At 40.8% G+C, this 18,859-nt stretch overlaps 1 protein-coding gene across 11 annotated transcripts in view; it reads left to right on the top strand.

Annotated features, from left to right (window-relative positions):
• The window catches only part of PDE4D (phosphodiesterase 4D), a 1,416,267-nt gene that overhangs the window by 1,346,832 nt on the left and 50,576 nt on the right, over positions 1-18,859 (top strand). For 10 of the 11 annotated variants that reach the window (XM_045493932.1, XM_045493941.1, XM_045493924.1 and 7 more), the window contains one exon: positions 15,434-15,546. In XM_045493932.1, the coding sequence (XP_045349888.1) occupies positions 15,434-15,546 (113 nt within the window). Of the gene's footprint in view, positions 1-14,788; positions 15,348-15,433; positions 15,547-18,859 lie in introns of those variants that run through there. The other variant, XM_045493993.1, reaches the window with a different exon arrangement.

Here is an 18,859-nt window from a genome sequence, read left to right as displayed (position 1 = left end):
TGAATATAGGTACATTTAGAACTTACAGGACAGAGAATCCTAAAGTCTCACATGAGAATTACTTTGCTTGTTCAAACAAGATTGCGTCCCAACTAGCATGCCAAAATTTGATAGCTACAAATAGGGAATTCTGAAAGGAGAGGGACACAAGAGGTAATTTCTTTTAAATCTACTGCACTATCGTGGTTTAAGGTAGACAATGGTTACCATTTTGCTGACACGAGGCAGACATGTCACTAAATAGGGAAATGAACAATCACAGAGCTAATTTAATTTCCACTGGGGTTTATGGAAGCACCAAAACATGATGTAGCCAAATGTCCCTAAAAGTATGAAGTAATAAAATTTGTTCCATCATTATAAGAAATTAAAGCCAAGCACAATTGCATCCAATTAGTAAAAAAAAAAAAAAAAAAAAAACAAAAAACAAAAAACAAAAAAAAAAACAAAACAAAAAACAAAAACCTGTTAAAGTGCCATTGTTATTTACTGAATGAATTGAGCTTCCGGATTACCTTGACCAGCCACATTTTAATTTTTGTCTGTCCCTTTCTTCCAAATCCCATTAGAGGGCTTTAACTGATTTTGACAAAATAAGCTATGTTATTAAGGGGCAGTATAACCTGAGAAGCTTAAGTTTAATTTCTAGATTAGAATTTTCAAATGGGCATGTCTTCTAGATTTCAGTAAATGTGGGGTTGTCATTATTAGGAATCCTTTGTTTCTTAGTGTTTCTTAGTGTTTGTAAAAGGTCTACCTAAGATGAAAGGAAAGACTTGAATTTCGAGAATTGATTTTTGTTGCTGTTGTTCCACTGAGAGTGTCTCTCTCAGTAGAGAGAGGTGTCTGTTCTTTCAGGGGCAGTTCCAAAACTCCTGAATGCAGTGATTGACAGAGCCACCTCCATAGAGGAAAGCTTTGGGCAGGCATAGTGCTCAGACTTCCAGGGGAGGTAGAGCTGGATGGCTAAATGATGTGTGATGAACTGTCCCAAAAGTAGTGTCCATATGATTTAGCATTCAAACCAGAACACTTTTTAGAGTGAAAGGCAGTGCTATTCATAACTACCCTTGAATAACAGATTTAAACCTACTAAATTCTAGGCCAGTTGCGATGTATGGACCCCCTACCCATAAGGAACAGATATCTAAGCAAATAAATGTATTAGTATATTTAGGTACCTGGAGAATAAATAGTCCTATAGGTTGCTAGAAGGGGAAAAATGGAGATTTGGGTCAGTCTGCCAGTGATTTCTGTCCCCCGTACAAAAGGTCCCGTGATCGTGTAATAGGCAATGAGGTTTCCAAGCCCCTCTACCACGTTAATATTCCTCTAGCAATCTAGTTTTTGATTCTCAGATGCGTTGGAAAGTCTGGAAACGTTACAAAAAGTAGTCTTATAATAAAGGGAATGTTCCATGCTTTTTCAGTTAAATTCAAAAAACATTTACTGGATACCTTGTATGTGACAGCCAATGTCCAGCACCAGAGATTGAAAAATGAATTTGATATGGTTCCAACCCTGGAGAAAATCAGTCTACTAGTAAACAAATCATTGTGCTAAACTGTTTAGTGATTTAATTACTTGAAGAGTGAAACTTATAATTTGGCTTTCATGCATCACATATGATATTTGCCAGTCTCTATCTTTAGAGGGAACTCCTGCTGGGTGGTAACCTGGATTTTCCCAGTCCCCAACTAACATGAGATATGATGGCAAAGTAAACAGGGTGATCAGGCTGTTTTAGTGATGTTTTTTTTAAACTCAGGGGTCCTTGTTTTCCAGTCTGCTAATTATATATTTTTTCCAACCAGAAAGTCCTTCCCTACCAGCTGAGCTGTTCAGACCAAATCAGCAAAGACAAGCTACCAGAGATTTAGGGCGTCTGGGTTAAAAAGTATGTTTGTTTAATTAGGTAAATAACTTGAGAGTACTTTCGAGAATTACTGTTCCTGATCACATTAATACATGCTGAGGAGACCATCAGTCAGTCAGTGGATAAGAGAAGCTGGAAGAAGAGTGAAGCATTGGAGTGAGCTGGAAATCATTCAAAAAGTCCTAATACACTCTATGTGCCTGCATGTAAAATTCACCATCATCATTGTATTTTGGGGCACTTACTGTTTCTCAAGCACTGCTTTACATTCATAATCCTATTTAATCTTCAAAATCACTGTATGATGTGGGTACTGCTTTCTCCATTTACAAATCAGAGAACAGGCCTAGGTAAGTTAATGAGCTTGTATGAAGGTCTCAGGTTAGTCGGTGGCAAAGCTTAGGTTTGGAAACAAGGACTACCTGACCCCAAAAACTATTCTCCTGGATTTTCAATCCTTGTAAGGTCCCTCTCTGTACCAGCATTAAGTCAGCATATTGTCCATTCAGGGAGTAAAAAGAGCAAGGACCTGGTGGCCTTGTTTCTAAATAAAGGAATGGGTGGGGTTAGAGCTGGAGTAGGAGCTTTCTGCTGGCAGAACCCGCACCTTCCTCTAGGACCTCACCACACAGGCTAAATTCAAGGGCCAATCTCACTCAACCTGAAGGAAAATTAATTTAGTGATGGTTACTTGCCTAGATGAATTCATTTCTAAATGTTCATTCCCCACAAAGAGATCACGACTCTGGGGCCATGGAGGCCTGCTCCTGTGGAGGAGGACGAGGACGAGGAGGCAGGCAGAGGCAGCAGCAAGTGAGGAATTCAAGCTATAAAATACAATCAAGTTCTTAAGGTACTGGGTTTTCTTTGCCCACTTATCAGGCAGCCCCAGTTTTTCTCTTCTCCCTCCCACAGTTGCCTCTTTAATTATATTTTTTGAATAAACATTATCATCTTGATGTTCCAGCTTACAGTTGGCTGAGTTTCTACACTGTCAGAGACTTGGGGCCTATTCTTTCCTTTTGTTGCAGTGGTTGTAGCTCCCTACGTCCCTTTCCCCCTTATTCCTGGGCTTCCCCTGGAGAATTTGGAGAGTTAGAGAAGGAAAAGACTCTTTTGCGCATGGTGTGCCTGAGGTCTTATGCCGTGAGCTGGTTCTTGCCCCATCTGAGCCACCAGACCCATTCTTCTGTTGTTGACACACTGTTCTCTAAAGTCCCAGCCAAGTTTGCAACCTCTGACCATGAGTTAGCAGGTAGAGCAGAGCATGGGCAGCCTCTAGGGGAAGCCTGGCTGGATCCTCTAAGTTTTCTTGACCTTCTGCATGCTTCTGCTGTTACATACATGCATTTCTTTTGAAATCTCTGTGATTGTTCATTTGTCACTCACTACCTCTAAGCGGTAGGCTCCTTAAAGCCAGAGATCTGCATTCAGCTCTGTAAGTTTAGTACCTCTTAGCCTACCAGATACCCCCAGCAGGTGTTCAACAAGTATTTGTCTATTGGTTGAATCAAACTAACGTTTAACTATATAAGGATGAATCATGTAACAATCCCTAGTTTCCCAACTTTGTCTGTGGAAAGGACTCAGTCCAGGTGAAACCAAAACAAATAAAGTATGTGGTTTCCCTCCAACTCGGGAACCCATTGCCCTTAATCTCCTCCTGAGTACTGCCTTTCCCTGGGTGATCTCAAGACTGACTTCCTCCACCAGAGAACTTCCTGTTATTCCTATGGAGAGTTTGTCATCTGCTTCTTGCAGAGCTTCCTTTGAAGGAAACTTTGCATAAAGGACTTAGTCTGCGAAAGGTAGGAATTGAATAGATGGAAGGAAAATGGGAGGGCAGTATTGGACCAGCAAGCCGCAAACATGACCAAATGTGAAGACATGGGACTCTTGCTGACAAAAAGGTGGGTATGTGGGTGGGATCAGCCACAGGGGATGGCAAGGACAGATGGGTCCAGTCAGATGGATTTTAGAGGAGTTCTCAAGAGTCTAACAAGTTTGAATGCTAGCCAATAGGGATTAAAAATCCAGGATACGGTCTTGCGTAAGGACAGATATCATTATAGGAGAGGTGCTTTGGAAACATATGATTTTGTAGGAGGGGTTGACAAAGGAAAAAACCTCTACAAATGGAGGAAACAGATAGGTGTTCCAGGAATTTATTTGTAAGATACTAAGAACTAGAAAGGAAAATGAAGGCTAAGTGGAAAGATTTATTTTTCCTATTCATTTGCCAATGAAAGGGTTAGGATGCATGGAAGTCTTTGGGAAACAGTGCTCCCTGATTGGTTGGGTCTTTAGCAATTGTTAAGTCATTAGAGTCAGATGTTTTTGGTCAGGCCTAATTCCTCATAGCACATCTCATAGGGGTCCAGTTGGTCCATGGACAGCTGAGATTATTTGGGCCAGACCAGTTGTGAGTAACCATTGGAACCTGGAAAGGAATCTGCCTTTTGGCTCCAAATAGTCTTTTAACAACTCCATATTAGCATCCTAGATTCCAGAAATGCTTTTTAACTTAATTTCTCTATCTTGAAATTATAATGTTCTTATGGGCTTGCCTAAAGTACTGCTCTCAGGAAGGTCTCTGTCACTTGTGCTAAGCACTGTCGATATTAGAAGTTGCAAACTGGCCACTAAGGTCCATAGACTTTTGTTTCGTCCTTAAGATGTTTAACTTTTTTTTTTTAATTGTTGTCAAAATTTAAAAAACATAGATTTTGCATTAAAAAATTCAAATGCGGGATTCTTTTGAACAGTCTGAAGATCTGGCGCCAGTTGGGCAGCATTCCCACATATGACCTCTGAAGTCTCCACCTGCTGCTCCGGAAGTCCCCACTCACCACATCATTCCTTCATTCACATGATGTGTCTGGCTCCCATAGTGAGTGATCCCTGTTTGTGTGTTCAACTGGTAAACCTTGGTGTGCTCCAGAAATTCACACATATTAGGAGGAATGCTTTACAAAGTATCTGCATATTAGATAGCTTGTACTTTAGAAATCCTGGTATTCCACAGACTTTTATTACAAACTGGGATGAAGAGAGAAGAGGGAAAGAAAACTTGTTTAAAAAAATACAAAGTCACCAGAAGTCCATACTACAATAATTACTTTTAGTGGATCTCAAGCTTTTCTTAAGTCAAAAATCTTTTACTCACATTAATACTTTAATAGATCTCAAAGCAAAATTCCCACACATTAAATAAAATAATTCTGGCTAGTAAATATGCCTCAGAGATAAATACATACATACACACATACGTGTGTGTGTGTGTGTGCGTGTGTTGTGTACATGCTTGTGTGTATGTAGCCATTTAGTTTTTAAACAATGGGAATAAAATGCTATGCAATTATTTTTTTTCTCTTATCAAGGAGATATCATTTAAGCATAAACCTGGAATACTCAAAATAAAAGTTGGAGTTACATGATCATGGATGGCAAGAAGTATCCAGATTGCTATGGGATAATATATATTTTTAAAATCTAATCTTCAGAATAAAATAAAACATGAATAGCATGTTTTATTAATCTTGCTTAATAAAATGACTATAGTTTAAATTTCTTAAAGTAGAAGGTATAGTGAATACTAACTGGGTTAATTTTCAGAGAGATCCAGGTGCTGACTACTACTGTTATCAAAAATACGCACAGAATTGTTTTGATACCTTTGTATTTTAAGAAGAGATGGGCGGGGGAGATGCATTGCTGTTGAAAGCAGCTGTTATGTATTACATGTAAGTGACTTGATAAATATTTATAATTTTTTAAACAAATTATTCATTTAAGTTGAAATGAAACAAAAATGAGATAGGCAGATGGAAAAGTGATTTTAAAATTATAGTTAGTCTTAAAATTCAAATAAGATGTGGAAAATGGCCAGTGTTGGGGGGGTGACCTTTGGTAGGATGTATTTTGGGCCCTATTTTGCAAAAGAGAAAGCTGAGGTAGAGAAATTAAATAATTCATGTAAATTTGTCACATGGTTGCTAAGTTGCAGAGCCAACCGAGGAACCTAGATCTCTGTCTCCAGTGTCATGCTACTTCTGTTGCCCATTACTGTCTGAGTAGGCCACTAAAATGAATACTTCTAGAACTCCCTGCTTACCACTATACATCTGGACTACTGGAATGGATTCTTAACCTCTGTCCTTTTCACTCTTTTATTTCATCCTCCTGGCCTACCAGTGCACTTATCCAATTCCCTCAATACCCATTAGCTCAAGGCCACGCATTAAAGTGTTCAACCCTATTTCCCTTCTCCTCCCTGGAAGGAGTCTACTCCATCCAGGCTATTGACCGCCCACACATATAACTGTTATTCAGCCTTCACACATTTCTTTCACCTGAAAAGAATGCCGGCTGATTCCCTCCTCCCACAGCCATTCAAACCACAGACTTTGTCTAAGACCTACATCCAGGTTCACCTTCTTCCTGGAACCCTGCACGCTTAGCTACAGTACATCTCTCCCCACCCCCTCACCCCCCACCCTCAGCTCTGAACTACAGTAGCACTTACATACTGAATGATTTCTACGCCACCTCACAGTTTCTCTAGGCAGCAGCTGGTCACGTGTCTGATTTTCTCAGCGGGATATTGTAAGTTCCTTCCCAGGTCCAGGCCGCTGAATCTTTCATGTTCTTGCATTTCACAGCCACCAGCACATCAGAGAGACTCAATAAATATCTATAGATTTTTTAACCGCTCTCTTTCTGGGGAAAAGAAAAAGACAAAAAAAGAAAGGAAGGAAAGGATGAAGATTACTCTCTGACCATTTCTCAACAGTACACAAAGCTCTGAGGAGGGGAAATTAGATGTCGAAAACATGACAGATTGCAAATACATGGAAGCCTACAAAAGGTATATATTGTGTTTATGTTTTTGGACTCATCTAATATGGTACAGAACAAACTTTCCCAAAGTACGCTTCAAAAGATGATAATGGTTGCATGACAAAAAAACCTGTTTCAGGATCAAATAAGTTTAGGTAATATGTGTTAAATGACATTAAACAGGTTTCTTTGCTGTGGAACTTCTAGTTTTTGGTAGGTTCATGTCCATTACAAAGGACAGCAAAGAGGCTACAAATATAACATTTCCCAAACTTGTTTGACTACACAATTCTTTTGGTAAGAAGAATCTTATAAGAGTAATAATCAGTTGAACATTCTTTGGGAAATATTAGAATGAACTTCCCAGTAACCTCATAGTAAGTGGTGTTCTTTTATGAAACCCGTGACTTACCTTATACATATTTTTTATACACAGTGATTTGACATGATTGGTGTGGTCTTATGAAGGCTATTCTAGATCGTAGATTCCTTGTTAATATTCAGCCCAGAACTGGTTAAGGGTTGGGTGTTGATGGTAATGATAGGAAAAGTAATTGGTTAAGGATTGAGAACCTGTGAGAGAAGAAGAAACCTTTCATGTGTTAAATGCCTTATTGCAGATTAACTTATTTAAACAACCTCATATGGTGAGTCAGAATAATAATTACTATTGATTGAATACCTACTATAAGTCAGATATGGCCCTTGGGATTTTTCATGCATTTTTAAATGCATTTCTCATAAAAATTCCCAACTTACTTATAAAGGTTTGGATATTTAAATGGCTAATTTAATATAACACAACCAGAACAATGGCAAAACCAGAATTCAAATTCTGGGTGACTCCAAAAGCCATGCTCTTTTTGATCTGTCATACTACCCCTGGTAGGGAACTCTATAGGTTGTAGATTCTTGTACATGTGTAAAAAACTTTCCTATCCAATCTAAATATCCCTAGATACTCTCATACACCTAGAAAACTGATTTCTTTTAATTAAGTTTGTGCATGGACCAAACTTATTTACAAGTAGGCAAGCCAAGTATTCCTAATGTGGTCCTGAGTTCTGAAACTTGCTCTGTATTATGCACACATTTAACAAATGCAGGTTTACCAGTAGGCCAACATGGCTTCTCACTCACATGTTCTACTTATAGCACAAGTAGTGAGAACAAAAATTGGACATAATAAATTACCCTTCTGAGACTCTGTTTATAGCCTACTGTTTCTTTGGACACATGTTGTGTAATTTTTTTTTCCTAGCCCTGACTTCAATTCCTTTAAATGAAATGAATGACCCTTTGGCATTACTTCTCTTAGGTATTTCACAATGAGGGGAGTAAGGAAACAAAGAGGGCAGCAGAGGTATTGACTCTGAATGAAAGATTCTTGATGAAAACAAGTATTTTCTCCTCCCTATTCAGATAGGAATTCTCAACCTGGAGTCCATGGTGACTTCAGGGAAGTCAGTGAATACTTTGAAAATAAAAAAGTTGATCACACCTACTTGTGTCCAGTTTTCTAGGGAGGTTGGCATCAGATTCTCAAAGGTTTATTGAACTTCTGAAAAGGTTAAGAAGCACCGTGCCTTTTAAAGTACAAGAAATCAGGAGAACCTGGATGTCTCAGTCAGTTAAGTGTCCGACTTGGGCTCAGGTCATGATCTCACAGTTCATGGGTTCAGGCACCGCACTGAGCTCTGTGCTGACAGCTCAGAGTCTGAAGCCTGCTTCGGATTCTGTGTCTCCCTCTCTCTCTGCCCCCCTCCCCCACTCACACTCTTTCGCTCTCTCTCATAAATAAACATTAAAAAAATTTAAAATGCAAGAAATCAAAAGATATACCTTCCACCAGTGTCTCCTTTATGGGCAATCATTTACAGAGGTCCTCTTTCCTTGTGAAACATCAGAACAAAGATCAGGAAATGAGGATGATGGAATGTGCAAGAAAGAATAGTGAGCAAGGAATTAAGTAAAATTTTTACAGAAAATAAATATATAATATAACTGGTCAATACAATATAAAGACTAAGAAGAGGTTCTTAAGACAGGAAAGTCATGGGGCGCCTGGGTGGCGCAGTCGGTTAAGCGTCCGACTTCAGCCAGGTCACGATCTCGCAGTCCGTGAGTTCGAGCCCCGCGTCGGGCTCTGGGCTGATGGCTCAGAGCCTGGAGCCTGCTTCCGATTCTGTGTCTCCCTCTCTCTCTGCCCCTCCCCCGTTCATGCTCTGTCTCTCTCTGTCTCAAAAGTAAATAAACATAAAAAAAAAAAAAAAATTAAAAAAAAAAAAAAAAAAAGACAGGAAAGTCATGTTCTAAGGAAAACGTAGAAACGAAAAACCAACAGTGTGTGTATGTGTGTGTGTGTATGTGTGCATGCACGTGTGCGTGTGTGTGGCACAGGGATGGGAAAGCAGATGGGAATGTGATGATGGAGATGAAACAGTGAAAACATAGAATAATCACATGGAGAGGGGATAGACAGTATTTAATTTTGTTATATGGAGAGAGAAATATACATTTAAATGCGTCTGCTAGAAAGTAACATGAGCGCTACAGATTGGCTAGACTTAGAATTAGCAAGAGTAAGTAGGAGATTCAGTATACCCCCAGTTTTTTTTTTTTATTTATTATTTTTTTTTAATTTTTTTTTCAACATTTATTTATTTTTGGGACAGAGAGAGACAGAGTATGAACGGGGGAGGGGCAGAGAGAGAGGGAGACACAGAATCGGAAACAGGCTCCAGGCTCTGAGCCATCAGCCCAGAGCCTGACGCGGGGCTCGAACTCACGGACCGCGAGATCGTGACCTGGCTGAAGTCAGACGCTTAACCGACTGCGCCACCCAGGCGCCCCATTATACCCCCAGTTTTAATTTACATTCTCCTGATCTTGGGAGGTTGGCACATGACCTTTAGTTCATTCACCTGTTACCCCCAAGCTGCGTACTGGTGTATTGATGGGTTCTTTCAAAATTTCTTTTGATTTTGTAAAGATCATTTTATGTATGTATTACCATATCTATCACTTTAAGTATCATATTAACATTGCTCTCCAGAAAGACACCATGGTGTACTTAACCAAAGTTCTGGCAATGTTAGTTCCTGACATTCTTTATATTTTTTTAAATTGTTTAACATTTGTTTATTTTTGAGAGACAGAGTACTAGTGAGGAGAGGGGGGAGCAGAGAGAGGGGTATACAGAATCCAAAGCAGGCTCCAGGCTCTGAGCTGTCAGCACAGAGCCCAACACGGGGCTCGAACTCATGGACCATGAGATCATGACCTGAGCCGAAGCTGGCCACTTAACCGACTGAGCCACCCAGGCACTCCCGTTCCTGACATTCTTTAAAAAGAGACAAGTGGGAGAGGTAGAAAGCAGTAGACTGAGCTTAAGAGATAGGTAGAGATGAATATATCTAGAGAACCATACCCAGGAAACTATTACTGCTTGAATATTACTTGCAAAGAAATATTCTTTTTGTCATAATACATGTGTACTTATTGGTTATTTACTCACAAATATTTATTGCGTGCCTGTAAATGTCAGGGAATGGTGTATTTAAATAGCTTTCTTTTATTCTCCAATAGCCTACATGCTATCTCCTTTCAGAATGCTTTCTACAATATAGTATGCTTAAATCATCTCCAATGTCAAAGTCTAGGTTTTCCTTGGATAAGGGACACACTCTTTTAGTCACCTTGTTTTTATAGACTCTAATAAAGTGCATGACACATAGTTGGTGCTAACCAAATGTTTGTTGAATTACTGCTGGTTGTAGAAGTCAATTGAAACCTAATATTGTGTTTATTTCATTATAGAAATTCTACTAGAGCCTTAGGTGGCATTAGAAAAAAAAAAAAAAAACAACAATAGATGGTAGGAAGACAAAGGAAAAAAAGAAACCTCACAAAACCATGTACATCTTCCCTTTGGAGGTTTCTGGAAGTACTAAGTGAAATTGTATATATTTCATAAGATTTTAAAAAACTTCAAAACAAGAACTTGATGTCAGTAATACACTTGGCAATGAGAACAGCTTGCCTACTAGCAAGGCTCAACCTGTTACATGTATACATTGAAAGTGAATCCAATCCCTTCATGTATTTCCCATCAGATAAAGTGTATAGAAGGAAAAAAAAAAAAACAAAAAACATAAGTCAGCAAAAGTTAGAGCTAACCTGGACAAATCTTCTACTGTAGCAAACTCAGGGAGTAACTCCCTTGAAGCAATACATGGTGATATAGGAATCATTTTCCTCCAGTTCTACCTACTTTTGACACTATTAACTCCATCCTTAGGAACAAAGAGGGAATTTTGGTGGGAATTAGGATGGGAGAAGCTGGACCTGATTAGGAAGATACATGTATTTAAGTATTTGCTTTCTGAAGATATTTAGTGAAGTTTCTTTTTAACAAAAATCTGAATCAACTGTTAGTATTTATATTTATATTTTAATTAAATGTAAACAAATGGTACCCAAAGTGATTTTTTTTTTTGTACCTGTTCTCTTCATTTACACCGATAGGCCTGTCTAGGAATTATCACTAACTTACATGGACCTTTAATCATTCAAATACTGGCCATAAAAAAGAACCAATATCCACACAATTACACATCAGTTAGAATGGATCCTTTCATCTCAATTGTCAGCTTTGTTGTAAGTCGTGGAGAAGAGTAATTGGCTGAATGTTTCCCAAGAAAACCACCTCAGCCTCTAGCTAACTGCTGTGGCTCTGAGGCGATGACTTTTTCCCTTTTCAAAAGGAAGCTGCTGCTTCAGCATCTTCTCCGGGAGCCCCTGGCACTGTTTCAGGCCATGTGTCAGGGGAACCCTTGATTGCATCACAATGACGGAAGCCTAGTGCTGCCCTGCAAGAATTGAGGACTGTTTGTTCACAGAAGATCCTGAGCAGAAACAGGGGTGTGACATAGTTCAGGGGTGGCTTGAAAAAACCAAAAAAAAAACAAAAAACAAAAAACAAAAAACGAGCACTGCTGTAGGAGGGGACTTCCAAGAGCTCAAGCTATTTCTCTGTTGCTGTTTGATAGTCCTCTCCTAGCCTTGATGGGATTTAGCTAACAGTTGTTGCTTGGGCATTTTTCTCCTTGCGGTTCCTTGACTTAGCAAGATTTTGGATGGTTGAAAAAAAAAAAAAACCTCTCATATAGTGTTTTCAAGTAGTGCCACACTGAATACTTTGGAGAGAAAGCATTTTATTAATGAATGCGGTGTATGTTCTTGGTAAAATCCAAAATTAAACTAGGTCACTGTTTTTGTCCTGCTAGCTGTCGATGACGTTTAGGTGTGTTGTTTGGTATGGTGACTCAATTTCCTGTAGGATAGCTGGCAAGTCCACAGTGAGGTTTTTTTAGTGGGGATGAAAAGGTCAGTCACTCGATGTCTTAGAACATTTGGGGTTAAAATTCCTAAAAGTTAAGATTTAATAATGATCCTTAAAAATTGTGGCTGGCCATATTACCTATAAACCTAGGAATTTGGAAAAAGTAGTATTCTTAGCTCTATGCTAATATCAGCAATAATTCCTTATTTGAACAACAGTTTTATAGAACAAACTTCTTTGCTCTGTCAGTAATTATTTTCTTGGTTATTGGTAGGTAGTGACCACTCTCTAGATTTATACAATGCATGCAGAAGTGGGTAGAACTTAACATATACATGCGTACCACACTATTATTGTACCCAAATGCTGATTGTCAAAATGGCTAATTTTTGATATGAACATAAAGTAGATCTTATGAAATAAGTTGTCCCTCTTGTTGCTATTCTGCCTTCTTAAGGTCAAGTCCCATATTTAAGTGTATGATGTCTTGAAGCATTGAAACTTGACTGAATTACTTTTCCCCCGTGATGATTAAAAAGTAAATACTGAAATTTAATATGTGGCACCACATTCAGCTATGCCCAACACCTGTATTTCTGAAAAGTTTGAGAAGTTGGTGAAGATGAGGAGATTACTTATGCTGGGAAGATCCCTTTGGGGCTCAGACTTTGAAAGATATGGAGTGAAGGGAGAGGAACATGGAAAACCAACCCTTAGAGGTGCAGAGAGAAGATTCCTGGCTTCTGTATGTTGCCAGTGACTGGAAAGATGGCAATGAACAATGGTTTTGCATCTCTAACCCACTGGATGTGCTTACTATAGACAACTCAACCTAAAATAAGTTAATTTCCTTTCTAAATGTCCTGCATCCTTATTTTATGCAGTAGAGGGGGAAAAAAGCAAAAACAAAATAAAACCATATAGTAGACATACTACCATTTCAACTAGGTTATTCTATACTTGCATATGGAAGGTATTAAGTAAAATGAAATTGTGTTATGGTCATAGGCTTAATTATTGTTTGTGATCCTTAGGGTATGGGATTACAAGGGACTTTCTACATTGTGTCATGTTTCTCTTTTTCCATTTTTATAAGAATTATTTAATATGTTTATATTCTTATAATCAGGGAAAGGCTACACAGATAAAATACTTTATATTTATTATTTTAAATTGTCTTTAAGGTTGTTACTTTTGTTAGGGGAAATAAAGGTCCAGTCTTACTCTTTAATTTACCTTGCAAGATTTAGGCAGCTGTTGGTGCACCTAAAGTATATATTTATAGAGATTGGTGCTTAAAAGAAAAAGGAATAAAAAAGACAAATTTTAACCTAAGTCCCTAAAGTGAATACCAAACAGTCCAAGAATCCTTGATAACAATGAGCCATGTAGCAGATGTAGCAAATACTTTGAAAGTTATTCTAACTTTTGCAAATGCTGTATTAAAACCTATCTGGTAAATCCCAGGAGCCAAGATTCAGTGTGCGAAGTTCTTTGTTGTCCCACTGATCTTTTATGGAGTCTAAATTTCAAGGGCAGAATTTCTTCTCCTTCGATTCCTGTAGATTTGAAGACAAAGAAAAGGGATCTCACAGACTTCACTTAAGCTTTTCAGTGTAGTCTTTGTAATTGACAAGGACCACGTTTTTTAAGATGCGACTCTGGAGTTTGGATTATTTTCCCCCCTGAAAGTTTTGTTTATCTGCTTGCTAATGCAGTAAAGTTGTCTGCAATTGATCCTTTTATGTAGTCTGCCTGTGGTCCCTAGGGTCAGCTTTTGTAAATGGAACCAGCTTCCATATGATACCTTTGGATATGGTCTTTTCATTTTCTCACCTTTGTAGTTTTTTGTGCGCACGGTGGGCAGAAACACCCTTGCAGGCTTCTTCCTTTGGCATTACAAGATCATCCTGGTCTCTGATTTGCAGTCCCAAGCACGGAGGAAGCATGTATGCAGGACATGTGTCACCTGCCCATATTATATGGGCATTCACATTGCTGTTCCTTTAAGAGAACTCTTAGTTCTGAGCGTGAAAATACAGCATATTGTCAAATCTGTAAATTCTAAAGCCTCCAACATTGTTTTTGTTTGCTTCTTTATGTCCACGCCAAAATGTAGAGGCCTGGTACTTAGCAGGGGCCGGGCTGCGTACTGAAAGAGTCTGGTTTCAACAGAAATAATTTTATTCCCATAACTACCCTGTCCCCTTGAAGCAGGTAAATCCTAAATCTTCAGAAACGAAGCTTCAAGAATCCTAAAACCCAAACCCACAAAAAACGATCGCGCAGGTCCTAAATAACCTTGTTTGTGCCGCCCGTCGGACTCTCCCCGCGAAACCTCGCAGGTGGCAGCCGACGGTGGAGACGTGGAGGCTGGGGCAGTCGGAGCGACCGGGAGGGGCGCGCGGGGTCCCCGTGGGGCAGGTGCGCGGCCGCGCGCGCGCGCGCGCGCGTGCGCGCCAGGTCCCGCCTGAGCCCCGCGGCGGGCGCGACCCCGGGCGGCAGGCGCTCCACGCCGGGTTTTGGGCCGCTCCCCCTCGCGCAGCCCCACAGCAGCCCCACAGACACACGCGCTCGCGTCCGCGCCTCCCGGGCTCGGCTTCAAAGCGAGCGGCGCCGGGCTGCGCGGGGTGATGCCCCGGCGAGGCGGCGGGGCTGTCGGGACTGGGGCTTCGGGGAAGGCGGCGGCGGGGGGCGCGGGCGGGCCTTGGCAGTTGGCAGGCTCCTCGTCAGGGAGCTGAGGAGGGGCCAGGCGGCGGCGGCGAGGACCGCGAGGGGCGTGAGGGGGAGTGTTCCCGGAAAGCCGCGGCGATGGAGCGGCGCTGCGCCGGGCGCCGGGGGAGTTGAGAAAGAAAACAGGAAACGTGGTGGCCGCGCACCCGGCCGCGGCTGATTCATTCTCGTCGTGAGAAGGCTCGGCGGGCGGAGCGGGAGCGGGGACGCCGCTCGGGCCGGCCGGCGACGAGACCCGGCCGTGGACCGGGCGCTCCCGCCGCGGGGCTGGCCCAGAGGCGCGCGCGCCGCCCCCTTCGCCAGCCTCCCGGGGCCGGCACTCGGGCCCGCCGCACCGTCGAAGAGTCGCGCCGTGAGGTTTTTGTCCGTGCCTCCGTGTAAAAGTTGGCCTGCCGCGCTTCGTGCGCCCTCCCCGGACGCGGGACTGAGACGCCGAGCTGGAGCAACCGTGCTTCCCCGAGGCCGGCCGCCCCGCTAGCTGAGCCGCGGTGCCAGGCTCGGCACTATGAAGGAGCAGCCCTCATGTGCGGGCACCGGGCGTCCGAGCATGGCGGGGTACGGCAGGATGGCCCCCTTTGAACTCGTTGGCGGCCCCGTGAAGCGCTTGAGAACTGAGTCCCCCTTTCCCTATCTCTTCGCAGAGGAGGCCTACCAGAAACTGGCCAGCGAGACCCTGGAGGAGCTGGACTGGTGTCTGGACCAGTTAGAGACCCTGCAGACGAGGCACTCTGTCAGTGAGATGGCCTCCAACAAGGTAAGCCCTGGCTCGGCCTCTCACCGAGGCCCCTAGACTGGCGGTTCCCACGCCGGTGAATTCGCCAGCCCCTGTGGTCCTGAGAAAGACGTGCAGGGATTTTGTCACGCTGCATGGTGGCTGTTCTGCTCCCTTGAAGGGAGTTTCCTGATTCTGTGTCTTCCCTGTCTCTTACGTTCATTCCACACAAAGCAAACATTTTGCAGAAGCAACTTTGACATAGTTTGACTGCAGTACTCCCAGGACACAGTGAGTGGGGTTTTTTTTTTTTTTTTTTTTTTTTTTTTTTTTGGATGGGAGGGCAGTGGGCTTGTAAGTGACACTTTGCCCTTGCAGCAGAAACCCAGGCGGGTCCGTTGGCATTGCATGCTTAAGGGTATTCTTGGGATTCCAGGTTGGAAATAGAGTTGCTGGAGGTCAGTGAAACCTCTAGGATGTCACTACCTACCGTACTCACACTCCGAGTTCCCTGAACTTAGAACTTCAGCTCTCCTTTATCTAGATGTCAGGGTACGTTGTGAGAACTGAGCCTTTATGTGTTCACTTAGCCTTAGGTGTCCACGGGAAATGTCAGGAAAGTTAGAAAGTTCGTTAGGATCATTACCTTTGCTTTCATGAATCTTGGACAGACCCCCAGTTTTCTGAGGTCATATAGTTACAGTGATGTTTCAATGGGTCATTTGTGTCATATGCCGAAGTGCTGGTCTTGATGGCCAATGGAGTTTGGGGGACTGAGAAGTCACCTTCAGCCTGAGACAGCCTTAAAGCAAGGTATAGTGTTATCAGTTTTGCTCTATTTTTTGGAATTCCTGTGTTTTTTTGTCTTTAGTTATGTAAGGAAACAATTGGGATGTTGTATGTGTTTAATGACTATTTGGCTCAGGGGATAGGAAAGGAGGCACATTCACGTTGGGTGCAGATGACTGAGGCAGTCAACCAGTAAAAACTGGTAACTTTGTGTGGCAGTTAGAAACAGTTGCCCCTTAAAGACATTTAAACATCTTTGGCCACCTATTTACAAGGTCAGGAAGGTTATACCATTTTATGGTTTATCTTTGTGCAGGTATCTTTAAACGAGTGATGCTTTTCCATAGCTTATTGTAGTTTTTATCCCACCTGTTTTTTTCCACAATCAGTGTTTTATAATATCATAGCATATCAGCCCCTTGATTGTCTTCTCTGTTGACAATGTTTATATAGATAGCGCTGTTTTCACAGTGAAAAGTTAGCTTCAAATAAAATAAAGAGACTCCTCACACACTGTCTATAGGCACTAACCTACCCATAAGCATACTGACCTAACCCACATGCACAGTGTTGGTCAAATCTGGGTTTTATGCTTGTTTGGGTTTTTGGTTTTTGTTATTTGGGCCTCAGAAATTTGGTATGGCTTCTCATCAGAATAACCCATCATTGCTCTCTTACTCCCTGCTGTGGTATCAGGTGCCACTGTGCTCAGCTGGCTAACAAATTCTTAGTTTATTGATTAATTTTATGATGTACGAATCTTTTTTTTTTTTTTTAATAATTTGACTCATAATAGCAGTAGACTATGCCTAGTATCTTCAGCGTCCTACATGCTGAATGGGACCATTCTGCAGTGGGGTTGAGTTCTTAATTCTCTTGTCTGATTAATTGTACATAAAAAAAAGAAGAGCAGAATCTGAAGGCACCTCAAGGGATATGCACACATTTACTTATGTTTTCAAGATGATTTGACAGTACTTTTTCAGAGAAATGATCCTGAGCAGCTATAATTACTTTCTCCAGAAATCCATACTCTTAATGATGAGACCTCTGTTTGAATTTAAAAATTAACTTGAAATCTAATAATGTGTTATAAGTGACAGCAGCTGACAAGTAACTAGTTTATCTATACTTCAAGATTTTAAAAAATAAAGCTCTAGGTCATAGTAATTGATCAAAATGATTTCTTTCTTTATGGCACCAAATAAGACAGGAATATATATTTTTTAATCTTCATCGCGAAGGCACCCAATTAAACTTTGAGTTAATTTATAGATTTAGTTTAAAAGGTGTGTTTATTTGGTTGAAGTGAAATGCAGGTTAAGTGAGAAAAGACGTTTCCAAAAGGTAGTGATTCTAGCTGTTTGTGTCTTGTGGTTGAAAGATTATTGACACTTATTTTTAACATTAAAAAAACTCAGCTTGGCTGAAGCTGTTGGTTAACCTTTTAATTTCTTAGCTATCCATTTCCTTTCTTTAATCCATTCGTTTTTAAAAGAATGCTACACTTGTGAAACTTTTTGTGGGTGAAAAAGTATTAACATAGAAGGAAAAAAGAGCTCTTGGTGAATGTTGTATAGTCACCCTTCTGCTTGATAACAAGGGCAGGAATAGTCCCATCCACATGAGCTGTAAACTGAGTGGGAGCAGCTGATCTTAAGGTCCCCGTGATGCCCAACCTAAGTCTGAATCGGAGATGTGACAGCTTGCATCACATATCTCTTGAGGATGAATGAATACATCTGCAACATTGCTTTCTGGCTTTCAGTTGTGTTACTATCCATTATTTTAACATGCACTTCTTTGAACCAGCCAGTATTTTCTGGTTATTGTCTTTCTGCCTTTGAAAAATCCTGACATTTTTAGGTTTTCTTCTTACTTGGATTTTTTTTATTTTAATAGTATAAAATAACAGAATAAAAATACTAGTAACGTCATGATTTTTAAGTGATTATAGAAAGAGAATATTTATTGTGGAGATAGATTTGGGTATTATGAAGAAGGAAATTGATTTCTCCAACCCATTCAACCAGTTGGGTTAACAGATTATTTCTGTGTTTTTAAAAATCTTAATTAAAGAAATCCAAGTTATTTGCAGTTCTAAAATGGTGCTTCAGAAGCAACTATCTGTATTTCCTGATTGCTATTGTAATGTGCATAATACTTACGGATGCTACTAAGGCAGGAAAATTATTGAACTCTTGGCCAAGGCCAACGTTGACTGTAATACATGTAGGATGTTTGTACCAAGTAGGGTAAGAAACTCCAGATGGCATTTAATTTGAGTGATTAAAACTACAGCATTTACCCTCATAAGCACATTAATCTCCTTGAGACTTGTTCGTATTTCCTTTGGAACCTCATTGCTACAGTTGAGGGAGGTTTTGGTAAGGTCGTAAGCAGACAGACCTGGAAGTTAAATCTTGGTTTTGTTCCTTGCTAGCTGACATACGTTAGAAAAATGACTTCAATTTTTTAGCTTCAGTTTACTTTGTATAAGATCAGCACAATAATATCCATTTGAAAGGTTAATGTAAGAGTTTGACTATGTATATGTATATATGTG

Source organism: Leopardus geoffroyi, chromosome A1, assembly GCF_018350155.1.
Source record: "Leopardus geoffroyi isolate Oge1 chromosome A1, O.geoffroyi_Oge1_pat1.0, whole genome shotgun sequence".
In the NCBI taxonomy this organism is placed as follows: domain Eukaryota; kingdom Metazoa; phylum Chordata; class Mammalia; order Carnivora; family Felidae; genus Leopardus; species Leopardus geoffroyi.
Note: the sequence above shows the minus strand (reverse complement) of the source record. Positions and strands in the feature narration are given on the sequence as shown.